General features: G+C 36.9%; 1 protein-coding gene across 3 annotated transcripts in view; it reads right to left on the bottom strand.

Moving 5' to 3' along the window:
• Positions 1-4,213: 4,213 nt before the first annotated feature.
• The window catches only part of LOC129923769 (uncharacterized), a 38,155-nt gene continuing 18,712 nt past the window's right edge, over positions 4,214-23,656 (bottom strand). The window contains exons 1-3 of one of the 3 annotated variants that reach the window (XM_056016379.1): positions 8,536-8,802; positions 7,038-7,197; positions 4,215-5,358 (exon numbers count right to left, since the gene is read on the bottom strand). In XM_056016379.1, coding sequence (XP_055872354.1) covers positions 4,928-5,358; positions 7,038-7,179 — 573 coding nt within the window. In that variant the 5' untranslated portion in view covers positions 7,180-7,197; positions 8,536-8,802 and the 3' untranslated portion in view covers positions 4,215-4,927. Of the gene's footprint in view, positions 5,359-7,037; positions 7,198-8,535; positions 8,803-23,656 lie in introns of those variants that run through there. The other 2 variants (XM_056016377.1, XM_056016378.1) reach the window with 2 other exon arrangements.

The following is a 23,656-nucleotide window of genomic DNA, read 5'->3' as shown; positions in this document are numbered from 1 at the left end:
TTTTTTTCTTTTCTTTTTTTTTTTCTTTAAGTTTGTTTTTTGGTTCTTTTTAGTTCTTTTTTTTCTTCTTTAAGTTTGTTTTTTTGGTTCTTTTTAGTTCTTTAAGTTTGTTGTTTTGTTCTTTTTAGTTCTTTTTTTTCTTCTTTAAGTTTGTTGTTTTGTTCTTTTTAGTTCTTTTTTTCCCTTAAGTTTGTTGTTTTGTTCTTTTTAGTTCTTTTTTTTTCCCTTAAGTTTGTTGTTTTGTTCTTTTTAGTTCTTTTTTTTTCTTTAATTTTTTTTTTCTTTTTTTTTCCTTTATGCTTTATTTTGTTTTTTTTTATTTTCTAAGTATCTGTTGTTTTTTTCTATTTTCTTTGTAGCTGTTTATTGGTGTAGTATATTTCATGTATTGTATATTTGTATATTTTTGTTGTTTGTTTGTATTGAGCTTTGTTTTTGTTTCTATTTGTTTTTTATTATGCTTGTTACGTAGGGCGTAAAACGTTACTATCTTCTTTTTTGAAGGCACGTCTTTAATTTCTTTTAGATAGGTGGACCCAAGAAATCCGTAGACGTAACAACGTTCCTTTTTTTTGAACGAACGTCTTCGATGTATATATGAGATAAAATTTGATGAAAACGGCTTTAATTTAAAATATAGATGAATGAATGATCCTAGAAACTCTTAGGCGTAGCTTATCTTCTTTTTTAAAGGAGCGTCTTTAATTAATATAATAGTTCGAAAGCGTCTCTAATTTATATACGATAAGAATCCAAAAAACGTGGAGGCCCTACCCAAGATATTCCTTCGTAGCTACCTTTTTTTTTGTAGGAAGGTCTTTAATTAATATAATATAACAATAGGGGGTCCCAAGAAATCCGTAGTCGTAAATATGTTCTTTTTTTTTTTGAACAAACGTCTTAAATGTATAAGAGATAAAATTTGTAGAACAGGGCTTTAATTTATATAAGAATAGATAAATAGGTTAACCCAAGAAATGTTTAGGCGTAACTATCTTCTTTTTTTGAAGGAATGTCTTTAATAATATGATACGAAATTCGTAGGACGTAACCATCTTTTTTTTTAAGGGAACGTCTGTTATATATAAGAAATAAATATGGTGTTACTTTATTCTTGTATGTCTGTTTGTATTTGTTGTTGTACTATTTTTTTTAAACACATAATTGCACCACACGCATCAAACAGACACCCGCATTGAACGAAACACACCAGACCTGGCTCCGGTTCCTACACTAGGCTCTACAGACTATTCACTTGACGAAGACAAGTTTTTCACTCACTATATTAGGACACGACGCCAATACTAACCACACCAGCAAGCACCACAACGAACACGGTAGACGCACATCCCCTGACGTAGCACTAGGCCCCGCGGGAGGCATGGGGGAGATTGGGGAAATTAAGCTCCTGAACATATGGGTTTTTAGGTTTAGCTCCCGAGGGAAGCAGTGGAGAGACTAGTAGGGGAGAGTTTTAGTTTTAGCTATCCCTGAACCCCCAACTCAAATTATATATAATGCTAACCATATAATAGGCCTACTAGTGGGAAGCGTGGTCGAGAGGCTTAGTACGCTTGAACTTGGCTTAGCTTGGCTGCCTATGAAGGGGGGCTCGAGTGGGGGAGATTGGGAAAATTAAGCTCCTGAACATATGGGTTTTTAGGTTTAGCTCCCGAGGGAAGCAGTGGAGAGACTAGTAGGGGACATTTTTAGTTTTAGCTATCCCTGAACCCCCAACCCAAATTATATATAATGCTAACCATATATTGTTGTAACCCTGCCTTGCACTAACCTAGAGTTACAACAATATATATAATACTAATGGGAAGCGTGGTCAAGAAGATAAGTCCATTTTAGACTTCGCTTAGCTTGGCTGCCTATGAAGGGGGCACGAGGTTTGACACCCGTCTCGAGCAGAGTTGTGTTTACTGAGCGCCTAAAGGGCAGCACAGGAAACATTCTCCCAGATACCCCCTCTCTCCCACTGGTCCACAAATGAGATTGGACCATAGCGCTCTGAGCATGCTGTAAGCCTGAATGTAGCGCTGTATAAAAACTATAATTTAATATTGTAATAACTTAAGTGAGGCAACTCAACGAGACATAGACGTTTTTTTTACACGACATCACAGGGACACAAAACAGAATCTATCATAGGCACAATCTCTCCATATTAGCTCTCTATTTCCGCCAAAGTCGAGAGCCAATATGGAGAGACAGTGCTACGAGAAGATGTTGTTTTGTGTAACAGTGATGTCCTGTAAATAAAAGTCTATGTCTCGATGAGTTGCCTCACTTAAGTTATTACAGTATGTAAATATTGTTATAGCCTTGCCATGCACACCGCCATCCAAGATAGTGCAGAAGGTGCGCACTATTAGTGACTAGACTGATAAGGATGTTGACATTAGAGAAGAGAGAACAAGTTCCTCCCGCACTTATAGTGCGCACCTTCTGCAGCACCTTTCTGCACTATCTTGGATGGCGGTGTGCATGGCGGGGTTATAACAGTATTGTTGTACATCTAAGGCAGGCACTCAACGAGAGGCAAGAGTTTTGATTTCTATTCGGTACATACGTATACTTGGCAGAATATAAGTCATTGGTTTACATGCACAGATGATGCATGACGCGTAACGTCTATATTTTATAAGATAAGATAGAATACGCCTTATTTTCTGCTTTATAAAATACAAGGTTCGATAGATACACAAGTACAAGATAAATAATATAGATTAATGTAATAATTATATTATAAGTTAGATATGTAAGATAATACAAGATAAATTAGTTGGCCTTATTACAAAAGGTAATGTACAACCCAAAGTTAAGTAATGTAAAACACATGATATTTTACAATACCTTATTTTGTGTTGTACATGACCTATCATCATGTGTTTTACATTACCTTATTTTGTGTTGTAAATGACCTATCATCATGTGTTTTACATTACCTTATTTTGTGTTGTACATGACCTATCATCATGTGTTTTACATTACCTTATTTTGTGTTGTACATGACCTATCATCATGTGTTTTACATTACCTTATTTTGTGTTGTAAATGACCTATCATCATGTGTTTTACATTACCTTATTTTGTGTTGTACATGACCTATCATCATGTGTTTTACATTACCTTATTTTGTGTTGTACATGACCTATCATCATGTGTTTTACATTACCTTATTTTGTGTTGTACATGACCTATCATCATGTGTTTTACATTACCTTATTTTGTGTTGTAAATGACCTATCATCATGTGTTTTACATTACCTTATTTTGTGTTGTACATGACCTATCATCATGTGTTTTACATTACCTTATTTTGTGTTGTAAATGACCTATCATCATGTGTTTTACATTACCTTATTTTGTGTTGTAAATGACCTATCATCATGTGTTTTACATTACCTTATTTTGTGTTGTACATGACCTATCATCATGTGTTTTACATTACCTTATTTTGTGTTGTAAATGACCTATCATCACGTGTTTTACATTGCCTATAATCATGTGTTTTACATTACCTTATTTTGTGTTGTACATGACCTATCATCATGTGTTTTACATTGCCTAATTTTGTGTTTTACATTGCCTATCATCATGTGTTTTACATTACCTAATTATGTGTTGTACATGATCTATCATCATGTGTTTTACATTGCCTATCATCATGTGTTTTACATTGCCTATCATCATGTGTTTTACATTGCCTATCATCATGTGTTTTACATTACCTAATTTTGTGTTGTACATGACCTATCATCATGTGTTTTACATTACCTAATTATGTGTTTTACATTGCCTATCATTATGTGTTTTACATTACCTAATTTTGTGTTTTACATTGCCTATTATCATGTGTTTTACATTACCTAATTTTGTGTTTTACATTGCCTATCATCATGTGTTTTTCATTACCTAATTTTGTGTTGTACATGACCTATCATCATATGTTTTATATTACTTAATTCTGTGTTTTACATGACCTATCATGTGTTTTACATTGCCTATCATCATGTGTTTTACATTGCCTATCATCATGTGTTTTACATTGCCTATCAACTCGCGTTTTACATTGCCTATCAACTCGCGTTTTACATTACCTATCATCATGTGTTTTACATTGCCTATCATCGTGTGTTTTACATTGCCTATCAACTCGCGTTTTACATTGCCTATCAACTCGCGTTTTACATTGCCTATCATCATGTGTTTTACATGACCTATCATCATGTGTTTTACATTGCCTATCATCATGTGTTTTACATTGCCTATCAACTCGCGTTTTACATTGCCTATCATCATGTGTTTTACATTGCCTATCATCATGTGTTTTACATTGCCTATCAACTCGCGTTTTACATTGCCTATCATATCGCCACTGCTAAAAGTTGATATTTGACACAGAAAAGCATCAGCTGAGACAATATTTTTTTTTCTGGGGAAATCTAAACAGAAAAAAAAAAAATAAGATAGTTTTTCACTGGGTGAACATATTATTTAATAAGATAATATCACAAGTAATATAGTTAGCGTTGTCAATGAAGGTCTTTCTCTCTGCCACGCTCTCTCCATCTCTCTTTCTCGCACACTCTTTCTCTCTTTTTCTATAATACTCTTTTTTTTTCACTCTTTTCCTCTTTATCTATTATTTTTTCTCTCTATCATTATCTTCTAGCTCCGACTTTCTCTCCTTCTCACGTTATCTTTCAAGTTAAACGTTCTCTTTCTTCTCTCTCTCTCTCTCTCTCTCTCTCTCTTTAATTGCTATATACATCATTTACATTTATACATATGGTTTGAAATTGTAGTTAAAATATATATATATATATATTAAGTTCTTCATTAGATTAAGATTTTACTCACAAAATCAAAAGAAACAACTTTATTTACAACTTTATATAAAACTTTAAATACAACTTTATATACAACATTGAAAACATTGAGTTCGTATATCCAGTTCCTTGTAAAATATAATACTGGTTACGTCACTGTGGTCAAGTGTCCAGCTAGGAAGTTGTGCCACCTCTGAGAAACCAGGTATACCTCTCACAGCCTTCATCACCTCTGTATTAGAGGCGAAGGTGTCGACGTAGAGGCCCCGAAATCTTGCAGCGCGGGCTAGCGAAGTGGCTAGAGAGAGACAAGTTTCCAGAACGTCGGGAGACATGCATTCTGGGCGGACGATGATTAAGGCGTCCGCGTTACGGACGCCTCTGTTGAACCTACTTTTGTGAAGGATGATGTAAGCAATGATGTTCTGGTTGACGTCCTCCTCAAGGACATACTTGTCCGCCAGTGTCATTTTTTTCTTGAAGTTCGCTTCATCTGGATAGGTCTCAAGTCCAAAACCTGTTGGGATGAATCGGTAAACTGTTTAGTAACAAGAAAAACACTTTTAAAAATATTGTTATGACTTTGCCATGCGCACCGCCATCTAAGATAGTGCAGAAAGAAGGTGCGCACTATCTGTGACTAAGCAAGTCGGATGTTGACATTAAGAGACTAACGATTTCCGCCCAAGGAGAGAGCCAATATGGAGATGCTGTACTCAAGGCAGATGCCCTTTGTGTTTGTCATGTCTCTATGTAAATAAACGTTTATGTCCTCGTTGAGTTGCCTCACTTAAGTTATTACAATATATTGTTGTAACCCTGCCTTGCACCAGTGCTTGTGGTGCGTACGCGCGCACTATTGAACCAGAACAGGAAGACGCTAGGATAGAGAAAAAGAACAGTGTATCAAGTGGTTAAGGAGAGTCTGAACTAAGGAGCCGTATTGCGTGCTGCCTGAAGGCTGTAGCGTGCCGAATAGGAAAGGCAGGGGGCATTTTCCAAAGGCTTCAGCCTATTTGGACTAGCCAAGCCATTGGACTCGAGACAAAAAATACACCTTCTCAACACAATCGTCATTCCAACTGCTACATATACATGTGAGACATGGAAGTCATCTGTCAAAATTGAGAAAAGACTAAATGTGGCTCAACAGATATGGCTGAGACGGATTTTGGGAGTCAGTTACACAGATCGGGTCTCAAACAAGGAAATCCTATGCCAAACTGGGAGTCGAACACTTAGTGAGGTTGTGACTGAGAGTCACATGAGGTTTTCGGGACATGTTCTACGTCAAAGTGAATTACGCACATGGAAGCCAAAACGAGAAAAGCGCAAACAGGGACGTCCTCGTATTACTTGGCGACACACCTTCATGGAGAACCTCAGAACAGTGGACAGGAGGTGGGAGGAGGCTTCAGACATTGCCAATGACAGATCTTTATGGAGACAGCTTGCCGCCCAATGCACCGAACGACGCGGGAGGACCTAAGTCTAAGTCTAAGTTTGTGTTAGAAGTAAGAAGTAAGAAGGCTGTAGTGGGGACCTGGAGCGAAGCGGGGAAGGCTGTCGTTGGTCCGTATTCAGGTTGCTGGGGAAAGGACTGGTAGAATCAGGAACACGACTCCTTGAATGTAGAAGGCTGTTATGTGTTTGTCTAATTGTCCTAGTAAATAAACACACACTTGAATGTCTGCCTGATCGTGCGGTTTGCGCACTGGACTGTCGTTCGGACTTATCAATGGTCCCGGGTTCAAACCCTGCCCGCTCCCATCCCTAGTCGTCCTGCGGGAGGCTTGGACTAGGAAGTAAACTATCTTCAACTCTGAAGGAACATCCGAAACATGAAAAACATTTAACAAACAAATATTTGTTTACTGTAAAACTGCTTTGAGTTGCATGCCATAGATTTACTACAGTACTAAAGACTGAGGATTGTCAATTGTAGACCGTGGATTGCGGACTGAATTTTGTGCTTGTGAATTGTGGACTGTGAATTGTGGACTAAGGACTGTAGACCACGGATTGTAAACTGAGGACCATAGACCGTGGATTGTGAACTGTAAATTGTGGACCGTGGATAGTGGACTAAGAAAGGTAGATTGTGGATTGTGGAACTTGGATAGTGAGCTATTAACGATCATGCATCCCGGACACAAATGGGGCTCATTTTGAAAACGAGGCAATTTTAAATTTTACCTTTATCGAAGACTTCCGGAAGTTGAATAAGGCTATACACGTCGGTGAGTTCGCTGTCCACCAAGTCTCTAATGATGACCTTTGGTCCATTCTTCAATTTCAGCTTCTTGTGGGTCTGCGCTGACGTAGAGTGTCGCAGCATGGCTGGAAGGAATCTGATCTATAATGATTAAATATGACAATATGTTGTGTATGGTTCTAAGGCCCTAAATAATAATAATAGTAATAATAATAATAATAATAGTAATCTTTTTCCATAAGGAAATTTGCATTGCACCGAACAAAACATTATAACTATAGAAAACCAAAATATACATTCACACCAGACTCACTCAGAATTTACATGCTGGCCACATGACACCCTAGTTTACAGAAACAGATGACTTTAGATCATCTGCTCAGTATACCGCATGGTCTGAAAGGGGAACTTTACTTACTTTTTTTTTTTTTTACAATAAAATGCTTAATACAACTAAGGGAGGCAAATGACACTATTCTGTTTAAATACGTGAAATGCTGAATTGTCTCTCTTTGAATTCGTAGCAACAGAAGTAGCACAATGAGATACAAGGATACCAAAGCAGCCAACAAAACAATTACATTCCTTATGAAGGCAAAGTCGAACGGGAAATCTATTTTTATGAATGAATTGAAGTTGAGGCCTGACGGTAGAGTTTCGAGTGTTCCTTGAAATACTATGAAATAATCCTGATGTAGGCGAAGTCAGAAACTTGTGAAACCAAACAAAACTTCTCATGTTTGCTTGCGAATACAGAAGGGAAATAAGAGAATATTTCTTTAAAAAAAATATTTTTTTTTGTTTAAAAAAAAAAGGCTTATAATTATGTATAGTTATATCAATTAGTTTGGATCAGTCATGTAATTAAATTTGTAATAGATCTAGACTAACAATAACAAAAAAAGATTTATGAAAATAAAAAATAAAAAAGCGAGAACGACTTGAATTCGAACTCTAGGTACAACCCTTCCCAGGCTTCTCTAGCCAACACGGTAACCCAGCGGTTCTCAACCTTTTATGCTCGGCGACCCCTTTTTACAGTCCCCCACTTAGCCGCGACCCCCCCCCCCCCACACGCACACACACAGCAATAGAAGAATAGACAATAACAATCCATTTTTTCAATGGTCTTTGGCGACCCCTGGCAAATCGTTAATCGACCCCCAAGGGGGTCGCGACACACAGTTTGAGAACCCCTGCGGTAACCACTCTGCTAGTGGAGAGCTTATAAACATGGAAGATTGCATAGTTATCTGTTGTTTCTATAGTCTCGTCCTTTTTTTTTTTTTTTTTTTTGTGCTTACTAAGACTCAGACGACAATGTGTAAAGGGGAATAATTCACCTTATGCCACCACTTCAGTCAAGTACAAATTCGAGAGTTAATTATTTAACTGAGATTTTGTACTTAGTAAAGTACCGGTATGAATAAAATGCAAAGACGAATTTATTTTCTAATACAAAATTATCCTAATCCCTACCCAGACCGGGCCCAGCGCAATCAGTTTCGCATAGGGCCCCGCAATCTGTAGGACCGGCCCTGGCTACAAGTATTTCTCCTTTGCTCTATAATTCTGAGCAGACAACTAGCTTCGTGTGCGACTCCGCCATACTAGCGACACAGTCTTGAGTTATACGGCACGTAATTGCTCATGTATTGTAATGTATGCAAGTCAAATTTCGCTCAAAGTATTCGTAATCCTTTAAACCAGAATTGAACACTTTATTTCTCATGTAAATAACTTGTATAACTGAAAAGATACGGAACTACAATGGATTCTGTAACATTACTTTAGAAAAAACAACCGTTAGCATAAATGTAAAAAGAAATATACAGGAAATTACCACTCTTACTGCAGTAGTGCACCCCACCCGTTGTTTTACTATTAATAGTTTATAGTTGTAAGAATGGGAAAACAGCTTGCATATTTAATTTTAAAAATTAAACATTTCGCCTTCAGAAAAGAAAAAAAGTAGCCGTTACACTTGAACTTTGAAAAATCTAAAAATACCATTATATCGGATTTTCAATGTATTTTCTAGTTTTTAGCGATCTAAACGAATCGGACGGAAGGACAGACAGACAGACGGACAGACAGACCACTCTACAGCCGCTAATAAATAAAAGTAAATAAAACTATGACCTCTGATGTCTGACCAGCCATAAATTATTTCTGGACATTTTTTTCTTTATTCATAGTCATGCGTTGTGACTTGTGACTGTGTTGTGACAGAATCACAAAGATAGACTCGATCACGAAATCATGAATCATGACAAAAACAAACAAAACAAACATTACGAGAACATAGGCGGAGCTAGGATGGTGCGAGGGGGGGGGGCGGACCATACCGGGTGACATTATTCAAGGGATCACACCAACGTGAAACCGACTTTCTTCTAAATACAAAGACAAACAAACGTAAACAACTACTAACTCAGTAAGGGTCTAAATCTGAAATCCTTTCGGCGGAGGGTGGGGGGAGTGGAGGGGGCGGATGTCTTAAGGCGTTTCGTGCTAGAGGGGGGGGGCGAGGGGGGTTAAAGGCGTTCTATGTTAGAGTAATGGTGTTAAGTCTTTTAATTCTTGAAGGGAACCTAAGGCGTTCCATGCTAGAGGGGGCGTTATGGTGTTTAATGCTAGAGAGAAAGGGGGCTTTAAGGCGTTCTATGCTAGAGTAGTGGTGTTAAGTCTTTTAATTCTTGAAGGGGGGCCGAAGGCGTTCCATGCTAGAGGGGGCTTTATGGTGTTTAATGCTAGAGAGAAAGGGGCTTTAAGGCATTCTATGCTAGAGAGGGGGCTTTGATGTTATCAATGATAGAAGGGGACTTTAAGGCGTTCCATTCTATCTAGAGGGGGCTTATGGCGTTCTATGCTAGAGCGAAAGAGGGTTTTAAGGCGTTCCATGCTAGAGAGGGGGCTTTGAGGCTATCAATGATAGAAGGGTACTTAAAGGCGTTCCATGCTAGAGGTGGGGCTTTGAGGCTATCAATGATAGAAGGGTACTTAAAGGCGTTCCATGATAGAGAGGGGTTAAGGAGTTCCATACTAGGGGGAAGTGGCTTTAAAACAAATTCCTTGATATGGGGTTGGGGAGCGCTTTAAGAAGTTCCATGCTAAAGGAGAGGGGGGCACAATAAGGCGTTCCATGCTACGGGAGGGGGAGGGCGCTTTAAGGCGTTCTATGTTACGGGGAGGGGCTTTAAGGCGTTCCATTCTAGAGAAAGTGGAGCTCATTTCAAAAAGGAATTTCAGTGTGCATATGTGTGTGTTCGTGCGTACATAAGTGTGTGTCTCTGTGTGTGAGAGAGAGAGAGAGAAAGAGAGAGAGATTGGACTGAAGCATTTGACCTTTTCGAGCTATGTGGATTACAAATATTTATAAAGTTAGCGATTTGAGACACAATTAGATTGGAATCGTGACGAAATAGTTTGGCACTTTTCCCGCGTCGTGTTCTTACTGTCGCTCTTCAAAGTCATTCCAACCATTTAATTGTTTGACATCTTGTGTGTCACTGAATTCATAACGAACTTGTTCTCACACATCGTCTGCCTAAACAGTGAGGTCAAGGTCGTTTTGTGTCTAAATGTGGCTTCGTCTGGAATCTTCGAATACTCTCAGTGCTCTCTCTCTCTCTCGCTACTAGTACACAACGGCTCAAACAATGTTTTCCTTTTTTTTAAATTTTAATTCATTTCTTTTTTTTTCCAGAATATTCTGAGAATGAGGTCAGGGCTTTCTAGTTTATGTCATACTGAACTCAAAACATCCTTTAATCTTCTGGTTGTTTCCTCGATTGGATTGTCTGCCCCTGCGCTATTCTGGAATGGGGTGGTTTTCTTTGTCTTCTTCAGTCTGTTATTTTAAAATGCTTGCTCCTGTTTGGCTGTGTTGTTTTTAATTGTATGACGTGTTTCTAGATCTATGTCTTTTTCTACTAGATCTATGTCTTTTTCTATTAGATCTAGATTTGTCTTTTTCTAATAGATCTTTGTCTAATTCTGCTATATCTATGTCATTTTCTATTAGATCTATGTCTTTTTCTTTTAGATCTCTGTCTTTTTCTGTTAGATCTATATCTTTTCTACTAGATCTATGTCTTTTTCTACTAGATCTATGTCTTTTTCTACTAGATCTATGTCTTTTTCTATTAGATCTAGATTTGTCTTTTTCTAATAGATCTTTGTCTTTTTCTGTTAGATCTATATCTTTTCTACTAGATCTATGTCTTTTTCTACTAGATCTATGTCTTTTTCTACTAGATCTATGTCTTTTTCTATTAGATCTAGATTTGCCTTTTTCTAATAGATCTAATTCTAATTTTGCTATATCTATGTCTTTTTCTACTAGATCTATGTCTTTTTCTGTTAGATCTATGTCTTTTTCTACTAGATCTATGTCTTTTTCTACTAGATCTATGTCTTTTTCTACTAGATCTGTCTTTTTCTACTAGATCTATGTCTTTTTCTACTAGATCTATGTCTTTTTCTACTAGATCTATGTCTTTTTCTATTAGATCTAGATTTGTCTTTTTCTAATAGATCTAATTCTAATTTTGCTATATCTATGTCTTTTTCTACTAGATCTATGTCTTTTTCTGTTAGATCTATGTCTTTTTCTACTAGATCTATGTCTTTTTCTACTAGATCTATGTCTTTTTCTACTAGATCTGTCTTTTTCTACTAGATCTATGTCTTTTTCTACTAGATCTATGTCTTTTTCTACTAGATCTATGTCTTTTTCTGTTAGATCTATGTCTTTTCTACTAGATCTATGTCTTTTCTACTAGATCTATGTCTTTTTCTACTAGATCTATGTCTTTTTCTATTAGATTTTTTCTACTAGATCTATGTCTTTTTCTATTAGATTTTTTCTACTAGATCTTTCCTTTTTTTTTAAATATATTTTTTTTTCTGATTCAAATAATGTTTATCGTAACGCTCAGCGTCAGATATTATGGCTCGATAAATTGATTTATATTACTCAGGTTTGTCTAAACGTATAGAGCTACAGTTCTTCGTGTAAAGATGGCAATGTTATTCAACTGTAACTCTGCTAGCAAGCGACACAATCAATTTGTGGGATTTATTAGACTAGCAGACAAGAGCTTAATTAATAAGAATGTTCAAACCAAAAGCAGAAATGCCACTACAATGTCATCGGGACCCATTGGATCGGCATGCTTACCTTAGTGGTAGACTTCACGCTGCTTCTTTTGTTATGTTGTTCAATTCCAGCTAGTAAATAAATAAAGATATTTTTTATCCGAATCTGGTGATTAAATATTCTTATGTATCTTCGCGAGTGTGGTAAAATATGCAGCTTTATCTTTCTGTAATTTATATGGAATGCACATTTCTTAAATGTTAATTAAATACCTTTGTTATGGTTCCATCACTAATTATCTCCCATTGATTTATTGTGTTTATGTACGTCCACAAAGGGAGACAAAAAGATATTCATTTTATTCTCTACGAATTTTACCAAAAGCAATATCGAAAAATTAGAAATAAATTATGTTTTTATGCAAAATAAATAGGGATACGAACGTAAGAATGCCAACTGAAAATACTTTTCTACCTTTTAAATTTCGTTTAGTCCAGAAGATTCATTCAAAGATTCCTTAAAATGCAACATCTATTATTTTAAAGGTACGATTGTATCTCTGCTATTGGATTACAATATTCAGAATTACCAAAGCATCAATGTACACATATTGAATTTTAACAGACAATATCTTTAAATTTCTCTAATTATCATTCACAACTGGCTATAATTAACATAATGATTTAGAGCTTATGAAAGGCATACATATTTGCTAGATATCTATGCAGAGTTTGTAAATTTCTAAGTCAGTCTATGAGTCAAACTAAACTGCATTTGTCGATTATATTTAGGGTGTTTGTAACCGAGCTTTTATAAGGTCACACTGTCCAGTCAAAATCTTGTACAAGTCATTTCTCCAACTTCCCACAAGAGCCATAATTAATTCACCGTCTCCCGGTCTCGTCCCATGCGCCATATTAAATGCCCAGGCTCTTGTCCTATGAGCCATATTCAATGCCCAGGCTCTCGTCCTAAGAGCCATATTCAATGCCCAGGCTCTCGTCCAATGAGCCGTATTAAATGCCCAGGCTCTCGTCCTATGAGCCATATTCAATGCCCAGGCTCTCGTCCTATGAGCCATATTCAATGCCCAGGCTCTAGTCTCGCTCTATGAGCCATAGCCTTCTTACGACTGAATGAGGCTTACAAATGTCTCTATGACATTTAAGTCAGTGTTTCTCACATTCTTTGACCGAGAAGAAAGTCACAAATATATTCCAGATTACTGTCCATGTGAGCTACTTTTGTTACTTCGGCATGGAATTCACTAAAATTAAGTCACGAGTAATACCAGTCAATGTGTATGAATATGTGTCATTTGTAAGGTAAATACTTCAAAACTCTTTACTTCACGAAGAACCGCTGTCCCAATGATATATTTTTGCGTGTCAGAATGGGGAGATAATCTAATGTCTACCAAATCTCTGGTGAGGGTTTATCTTTCTTTTCCAAACACATTTTTTTTTAAAAAACTTAAATGTCTACGTCTCTTGGCGATCGAATTACTGAGGAAATGTCAGTGTGACATTACTTAGTCCTTCATTAACAGTACGCTAGTTTTAATTGTGTGTACCAAATGTACACATTGTTACTTTCATTTGTACACAGTTTTTGTTGGGCTTTGGATTGATTACAAGTTTGGGATTCTTAAGGATGAGATGCTACACGAATCTCAATGTGCACAGAGTTGAAGGTCAAAGAAAACACAGATAAAGATATTTGGGTTCTCAGGCGGTGTACATGGCGCTTAAAGATGATTAGCTAATTTGTAAATAGTTTGCGAGCAGGGTGCCGCCTCTGTGTCCAATTATGTTGTTCTCTATTTATAGCTCTGACTGGAGCTTTGTGCGTATGTAGGTGTATTTGTCTGTGTATGTGTGTGTATTGTGTATTGATGGCTGCCTGGTCGGGAGATATGCGCTCTGGTCTCGATGGTCCCGGGTTCGAACCCTGCCCGATGCCATTCACGTCGGCTTGCGGGAGGTTTGGCTAGGGATCAATTCTCTACAAATTTGAATTAAAATGCGAAACATGTCTAACAACAGAAAACAAATGCTTCGTATGTGTATATTGCTTTGTCTGTGTGTCTGTATTGCTATGTATACGTGTGTACTGCTTGGTGTATGTGTGTGTGTGTGTTGCTATTTGTATGTGTGTCTGTGTATGTTCGTTTCCATGTGTGTATAGCCTTGTGTATATGTCTATTGCTTGATGTTTTTTTTTTGTGTTTGTTAAGAAAACATGTAGGGTCGAGATGACCCTTACAGCAGACGGAGATTGGTCTGGATTTAGTTTCATTGGCTGTTGTCTTAATCATGTTAGTAGAATACAAAGTGTCGAGGTTTTTTTAATTAGACAAACAATTGGACAAAAAGAGTGAATACCCGGTCCTTCCCCCCCCCCCTCCTTTTTCTTGATCACCTGTAGGGTCAAAGTGCAACACTGGCTGGGGAGGTGACAAGAGAGAAATTGGGGGGGGGGGTGGAACAGTAAGAGGAAGAAGTCTGGAGAACGTTGGTCACCTACTGGGGTGGGGGGGAGGTGTGCTTCCTAGAACTTATAAATATATATCAATACCATTTCAGACCTTGCGATCTATAGGGTAGAAAATGTTAAGGTCATCTGTTTCTTTGGCCGACGGTTAACGAGGGTGTCATGTGGCCAGCACAACGACCAACCGCCTTTACTTTTCGGTTCTTAAAAAAAAATTACAAAAGATGAATTTTCTGAGAGATTTGAGCATCTCAGAACCATCAAAACCATTCTAGCCTTCATAGCAAATACCCTCAACACAAATAGTAATGAAATCCACATGGAGCCATTTGGTTGAAAAGCAAGTTGGAAGAGTTGGCGATCCAGAAATGTATGTACGTAAAGCAACTAAAGTGGACAGCTTTCACAGAAATGTCACGAGATGAGGCACGTATATTCGACGCATGGAACTGTTTTCCAGACTGCTACGGTGAATTGAAACGGGTGGTAACTGGAGTGCTAACTATCTTCAGATCGACATATTCGTGCCAGCAAGTGTTTCTCTTGAGTGAATATAATTAAAAGTAAAGTAAGAAGCCAAACAAACAAATGAAAATTTACAGTCGTGTTTGAAACTAAAATTCAAGGAAAACCAAGAAAATAATATACAAAAACATAATAAGATTAGCAGCAATGTATGCAAGTGAGACCTGGACACTGACTAAGACACCTGATCATTTACTTAATACTTGGGAACGAAAAATTCTTAGGAAAATCTAATCTATGGTGCCATATAGGATGAAACCATGAGATATATCAATTGTATGACATATTCGTGCGAGCAACATCTTTTTTGAAGAAACGTCTGTATTATATAAGATAAGATAAGGTATGAAGACCCACCAATAGTGACCGATAGAAAATGGGACAGACTACGTTGGGCTGGTCACCTTGAAAGAATGTCAGATAACAGAAAAGCGAAAATCGTATACAGGCAAAAACCAAAAGGCAGGCGACCCAAAGGCAGACCCCGAATGCGATGGATTGATGATGTAGAAGCAGATCTGCAACAGCTTGGGGTAAGGGCGTGGAGACGAAAGGCCCAGGAGAGATCTGAATGGAAGGATGTGTTGAAGCAGGCCAGAGCCCTCCTTGGGCTGTAGCACCACTGGGATGGATGGATGGATGTTTGAAACTAAAAAAACAAAGTTATGAGCCAAATGTATCCAAACTTTCTACAACCAAAGCCATCGCTCCCATTGAATTTGTTTGCTCAAGTGTTTTGTTATTGAAGTACAAGTTAAGGCTGTATGTAAATGTTTAATTTCTTTAACTTATTTACTTACAAAACAAGTAATTCTCTAATAATGCCATACATATATATATATATATATATACATATATATATATATATATATATATATACATACATATATATATATATATATATATACATACATATATATACATATATATATATATTATCTAATTTGTGATGAAAAACACTAGTCATATAGAAATAAATAGATATTTTTTTCCTTATGTATAAATATATTTGTTTTTATTTATCAAAGAACTTTATTTATGCGAGTACTATTTATAGTTAGCAAGAAAAATTTTTGCGGCTCTTTAGAAACTTTGAAATTGTGTAAATTGGAATTTTAGGCTCTTGCGACTCAGAAGGTTGCCGACCCCTGCCCTAGTCCCTGGCCCAATCCCAATGTATGTATATAAGGACTTTCATGTGGGCATTATATAAGCTATAGGTTGGAGTATATATCTCAATTTTGCATCAATTTCGTATCACATATTTTTTTTTACTGCCAACTCAAGGAAGAGCGCTTTTTTTTTTTAAGTTCAGTAAGTTCTCTCTGCCAGAACCCAAGACTTCTGACCTAAACTCTGAGCTGTTAATGACTCAACCTATCCCAACTGTAGCGTTTGTCTGCGTACACAGATTTAATGATTTATCTCCAGAGATAAAATTATGAAATACGTATTCCGTTTGCGTCAGTTTGGGTTGCACAGCGTCGCTCACAACACGCATGTTGCACTGGGTTCAAGATACCTGAGTGATACGTGTATTAGTTACAGCAGTGGTGCACCCAACCTTTTCCCAGCCCGGGGGCCACATACGTTTCCGTGACTGGTTTCAGAAGCCGCAGTGATGAGTTGATTGGAGTAGAGCCTCTGCGGTTTCATTATGTGGTCAGTCGTGTAGATGGGTCGGATATAACCCGAGGGTAAAGGTTGGACATGATTGGGTTACAGTGTGTTAAGCGCTTCCGCGGTGTCTAGTACTTGAAAATACAACCAAACTCCAATAGAGGTAACATCGAACTCAATGCTGGAACAGGAACACCAACGAAAGGCCAGCAATCGATAAAGGGAGTCGACGCTAGTGTTGAACAACAAAAAACACTTTTAATACTCAAGAAGGGAACTGTCGAATGTCACCTACTTCTAGCCGTCTATATAATGGTTCTTATTCCTACTGTGCTACGAAAAGCGTCTTACTTATAGCGTCTCCTAGAATGTTCCTACTTTTTAAAGTTATATCACGTCATCGTCGCTAAGTAAAACTTTACTCCTATTGCCGAAACAAATAACTAATTCTTAATCGTGTCATAACAAGTGTTATAACAAGTGCATAGTGCTGCAGGCCTGCAGTCTCATGAATTTTTTCAAGGTTTTGTCATGCTTTCCCCCTGACATCCTCCTAAGTGACCAATTTACGTTCTACCCCCCCCCCCAACCCTCTTTTTAGCCAGCTAATGGAACTGAGGGGAGTGCAGTAAGCTCTCCAAGCGGGGTCCGGATCGGAGCCCCGGGATCAAACATTGTACTGGAGTCTAAAACAAACTATTCTTCCCAGTTATAAAAGTCAAATAACTTAACAAGTGAAACAGAGATGAAGGCGGCATTGGCCAATATTTAAATTCGAGAGACATTCAATTTACATATAGAGCAAAAAAAGTCTTTAAAGTTAGTAAGAGCATCTTTCAGCCCTGGTTATTAGTGTGCTTTGAATAAAATGTGCGTCATGAGCATGTAGATAAAGACTTAGGTTGATGAAAGTGTAAAGTGTCTTGGGAAAGTCTCGCGTTTCTCTGTTTCGTTGCTGAAAGGTGATTGGGTAGAAACAACTTTTAAAATGTTTTAAATGTCTGGTCCTTGATTTTTTATCGTTTGCAATAGAAGATTTTTTAAATACAAGTAAGCAGACGATATGTACTTTCAAATACAAGTAAGCAGACGATATGTACTGTTAAATACAAGTAAGCAGACGATATGTTCTTTCAAATACAAGTAAGCAGACGATATGTTCTTTTAAATACAAGTAAGCGGACGATATGTACTTTCAAATACAAGTAAGCAGACGATATGTTCTTTTAAATACAAGTAAGAAGACGATATGTACTTTTAAATACAAGTAAGCAGACGATATGTTCTTTTAAATACAAGTAAGAAGACGATATGTACTTTTAAATACAAGTAAGCAGACGATATGTACTTTCAAATACAAGTAAGCAGACGATATGTACTTTTAAATACAAGTAAGCAGACGATATGTACTTTCAAATACAAGTAAGCAGACGATATGTACTTTTAAATACAAGTAAGAAGACTATATGTAGCCTAGTTTTAAATAGAATGAAGAGGGCGATATGTAATTTAAAATACTACTAAGCAGACACTGAGTCATTTTTAAATACAAGAAGACGATACATTGTCTAGTAATGATACTGGGCCTGAGATGTACCTTGGAGATCCCCACCTTCCAGGCCCTAATCTCTCAAAATTTCCCAATGGTGATTTCCAATGATGATAATCTTTGATTATCGATCTTTTAAATGTGATCCTTTTGAAGGTAAACTAGTTAAAGGTAATAAAAATGCCAAAAAAAATTTGTTTAGTCAACGGTTCAAATAAATATTAAAATAAGAATAGAATAGGTGGCTAGGTTTACAAATATTTGAAACGTCATAATTTCATTTTTAATGTATAAATTTAAAAGGGTAAAAATTCAAGGGAGACGAGCATAGCACAGGAGAAGGGGGGTGTAAGACGGACTGTGTGAAATTATTCACGTAGACCTGAGGTAATGGCGTCACAGGGGATAAAACTCCACCAATTCTTTTATCAGTCTGTTACCTCCCTTGCAAAGATAACTGGATACTATTTATGGGACATTTTTGTCCGAACTATGTGCAAGCACTCCTGCTGAGTCTAGGATTCCGATCTCTAGCTTACTGGTTTATCAATTTATCATTATTATTATTATAACCATTACAATAATTATTATTACTATTAATACTGGTATCATTATTACAGCTATTACTATCATTTTAGATTGGACAGGACTGTAAGCGTTATGTGGATTTTTATTAAATTATCAATTCATAGAAAATAAATTCAGCAAGTATTTAACCATGAAGTCAAAATTGTATGGTTTACTAAAATGTCAAGCAGACGAGCATATAAAATATTACAGGACATGTACATACAGTCCCTCATCCGAAATCGTAAGACAAAACCTTCATTCCCAACCAAGGGCGGTTTAAAAAATTTTTGACAAAGCAAAGCTTACATCAACTTATTCTGTCTGTCTGTCTGTCAGATAAAAAGTTTGTTCACGTTATTTCTCACACATCCATTCTCGGATCAAGTTAAAGTTGAAACTTTGCGCAAATATCTTATCTTATAAAAAACAGACGTTACTTCAAAAAGGAAGATGATTACGTCGTACGCGTGTTCCCAAGTCAATCTAAATATTCATTAGCATAGACAAGACATAAATCAATTTAAAAAATTATTGACCAGTCAATTAAGTATTGGTAACTAATTAGTTTGTTTGATACCAACAAGGGAAACTAATCTTTCAGTATTCACAGGTATGGCTAAATATGTAGAATTGGGTCTCCTTATATTATTACTTGATTATTTCTCCCACACCCGTTCTCCGATTAAGTTGACATTTTAAGCAGTTATTAATCGTACCTTATCAAACCTTAATCAATTAAAAAAGCAACCAACTAGTCCATTAATTATTGGTAATTAATTTTTTTGTTTAATACGGCAAATAACTTATACATTATAGAGAGACATGGTTGTAAGTGCGGAGTTCTTCCCATATTTATAGATTTTTAAAAATATTTTATTTAATTTCGTTAGATTTTCTTTTCATAACAAATGGTAGCAAATATATTCAAAAATTTAAAAGATGTTCCATGTATTTAACTTTTTTTTTTTAAAACGACCTAAATTTATAAAATGATAGATAATATATAAAAAGTGTAGGTGTTTGGGGGGGGGAGCAGATTAACACCTCCCCCACCCCCTGAAAATGTGTATGCAAGAGGTGATGTAAATGGTTTAAAATGAATTACAGAAAACCCAAGTTCCTTTTTACAATACCTACATGTTAGTCATAACCTGGAAGTTGATCTCAAAAACGGCTTTAACGATGTTTCTAGAAATTTAACAGTTGAGAAAAGTCTAGTTTGATCGTTAACAATTTTTTTCAAGGGAAAAAATTAATTTGGCTAGAGATCTAGATCTTGGTCTATATCCAACATAGGATTTGAAAGGACTTTCGCGAATTTTCGAATGCTAAGCTTTTCTGACTGAAATGTTTCATTTGGCGTATCGTCTTCTAAGTCTAGATCTAAATTCTTATCATTGGAGTATTATAAAGATCTATATCTTATCTTATACAGACGTTACTTCAACAAAAGAAGATGATTTCGTCATACGCGTCATGCATTTAGTCCTGCATATTAACCAATGACCTAAATTCTGCCAAGTCGCTGGTGTTCCTGGCTAGCTCGGGCAACCCATATATATCTGCTTAACCAGGATTGTGTTGTTTTGTAAAATGTTTGACATGCTTCGGATGTTCCTTCAGAGTTGAAGATAATTACTTCCTAGCGCAAACCTCCGGCAGGACGACGTGGGATTGGGAACGGGCAGGGTTTGAACCCGGGACCATCGATCAATCTGAACGACAGTCCAGCGCGCAAACCGCACGACCAGGCAGCCATCCATTCTTTCTCGGGGATAATGTGGGAGGGGGCGGGGTTATAATTAAAAAAAAAGTTCCGTTCTTTCTTAACCTAACATTCATTAATTTGAGTATGTTTTATGTTTTGCTTGTTTAAAATAAAGTGGGTTAGTGCCCTTGAGTCTCTGTAGTATTATTCATTATTATTCTATTTATTTGAAAGATTTTCGGTCATGTAACGTGTCTACAAATGATTTCTGAATTTTTTTTGACCTATCGTTGACCTATGTTATATTTATCTATTTATGTACGCGTAAAGAAAGTTTGTCCAGTGGGGTAGTGGTGTAGTGACACAATAAAAGAGTGGTAAACAACATAACATTGAGTAGCAATCATTATTTTAAAAAAAAAAAAAAAAAAAAATTAGCACAAATTTTGAAATATTTCTATACATGGATGACCTTTTCCCTTTCCCGGGTTGTGCATGTGGTGTGTGGTGTTTTTGTAAGTCAAATGGACCTCATTCACCAATCGTAAACAAACAACATTTAGTCACGTGATCTTATTGATAAAACAATGGAAAAAAACTCACGTGACAACCATCATGAATTAAACATGAGATCGTAAATTATAATGAAGAGATAGAGCACCACGTGGCTAAATGTTGTTTGTTTACGATTGGTGAATGAGGTCCATTAAAAAAAATAAAAAGACTATTGCTGTATTAATTCTGGCCTCGTCGTCAGGAGGTACAGACGTAAATAATAAAATATTAAATTACACCAGAATTCACAGAGTAGACTTGCGTAGCACCAAAACAAAAATATGTTTGCACATGGAGCTCTTCCATTCGCTTTCTATTGAAACAATGGCGACTGTTCATCTATTTCCATCAACAAAATGGCGACTGTTCATCTATTTCCATCAACAAAATGGCGACTGTTCATCTATTTCCTTCAACAAAATGGCGACTGTTCATCTATTTCCATCAACAAAATGGCGACTGTTCATCTATTTCCATCAACAAAATGGCGACTGTTCATCTATTTCCTTCAACAAAATGGCGACTGTTCATCTATTTCCATCAACAAAATGGCGACTGTTCATCTATTTCCATCAACAAAATGGCGACTGTTCATCTATTTCCATCAACAAAATGGCGACTGTTCATCTATTTCCATCAACAAAATGGCGACTGTTCATCTATTTCCATCAACAAAATGGCGACTGTTCATCTATTTCCATCAACAAAATGGCGACTGTTCATCTATTTCCTTCAACAAAATGGCGACTGTTCTTCTATTTCCATCAACAAAATGGCGACTGTACTTCTATTTCCATTAACAAAATGGCGACTGTACTTCTATTTCCATCAACAAAATGGCGACTGTACTTCTATTTCCATCAACAAAATGGCGACTGTACTTCTATTTCCATCAACAAAATGGCGACTGTACTTCTATTTCCATTAACAAAATGGCGACTGTACTTCTATTTCCATCAACAAAATGGCGACTGTACTTCTATTTCCATCAACAAAATGGCGACTGTACTTCTATTTCCATCAACAAAATGGCGACTGTACTTCTATTTCCATCAACAAAATGGCGACTGTACTTCTATTTCCATTAACAAAATGGCGACTGTACTTACACTACATGGGAGTATAGATTGGTATTTACACTACAGGGGAGTATAGATTGGTACTTACACTACAGGGGAGTTAAGATTGGTACTTACACTACAGGGGAGTTAAGATTGGTACTTACACTACAGGGGAGTATAGATTGGTACTTACACTACAAGGGAGTATAGATTGGTACTTACACTACAGGGGAGTATAGATTGGTACTTACACTACAGGGAAGTATAGATTGGTACTTACACTACAGGGAAGTATAGATTGGTACTTACACTACAGGGAAATATAGATTGGTACTTACACTACAGGGAAGTATAGATTGGTACTTACACTACAGGGGAGTATAGATTGGTACTTACACTACAGGGAAGTATAGATTGGTACTTACACTACAGGGAAGTATAGATTGGTACTTACATTACAGGGGACTATAGAACTAATCAATGACCGTAAGAATGAACTTTCAGTTACTTAGAAAGTCAGGCTGATTGTTTCGTCGACTATAGTCTCTCCCCCCCTCCCCCACCACAACTTCTTTTTCCACTTTGTGTCTTCATCATGTTAATGTCTCTCTTTTTCTGTTCTCTTATTTCTCTCTCTCTCTCTCTCTCTCTCTCTCTCTTTGTTCTATTACTCTCTACTTTTGTGATCTCTTTTTCTCTCTCTTTGTTCTCATATTTCTCTTTCTCTTTCTCTCTCTCTCTTTCTCTCTCTCTCTCTCTCTTATTTCTTTGTGTGCTTTACTTCTCTCTCTCTATTTGTTCTCTTTCTCTCTGGTGTTATTACTCTTTCTCCCCATTGCGTATCGTTTTCTCTCTCTCTCTCTCTCTCTCTCTCTTTCTTTTAACTTTCTGTCTTTCTGCATGTTTCTCTCAACTTCAATATCACAGACATTTAATGGATGCAAACTATTTTTAGATTCTGACTCGCATTGTAACACACTTCATTGTAACACACTTCATTGTAACACACTTCATTGTAACAGATGCAGACTTATCAATGGGCGTTAGGAATCCTTACTGCACACCGAAGATTCTCACACGCCGTGCTTCCTGACCCCAAACCCAATGCATTCTCCTTTGATCCAGATTGACTTTGTTTCAACATAAATTTGGCCCTGGAGACGGGGGGGCCTTAATTAGTTTCTACGAGCAAAACAATATCAAATAGCAAGAAAGTTATTCCAGCCATTCTCAAACTGCAATTCACATCTCACTGTGTCCCTCAATCACGAGAGCTAGAGGAAACAGTAGGTGTCATGACTGTCGTCTAGTCACAGAATTCCGAGACTCTAGTCACTAAAATTTGTACTTTAAACCCTCAATAAAAAGGACTTTGTGGAGCAGTCAGGCTAGCCAATGAGAGACCTGAGCTGTGG

The sequence above is a fragment of the Biomphalaria glabrata genome, chromosome 17 (assembly GCF_947242115.1).
Source record: "Biomphalaria glabrata chromosome 17, xgBioGlab47.1, whole genome shotgun sequence".
Classification (NCBI taxonomy): Eukaryota; Metazoa; Mollusca; class Gastropoda; family Planorbidae; genus Biomphalaria; species Biomphalaria glabrata.
This window is presented reverse-complemented; position numbering and strand designations above follow the sequence as displayed.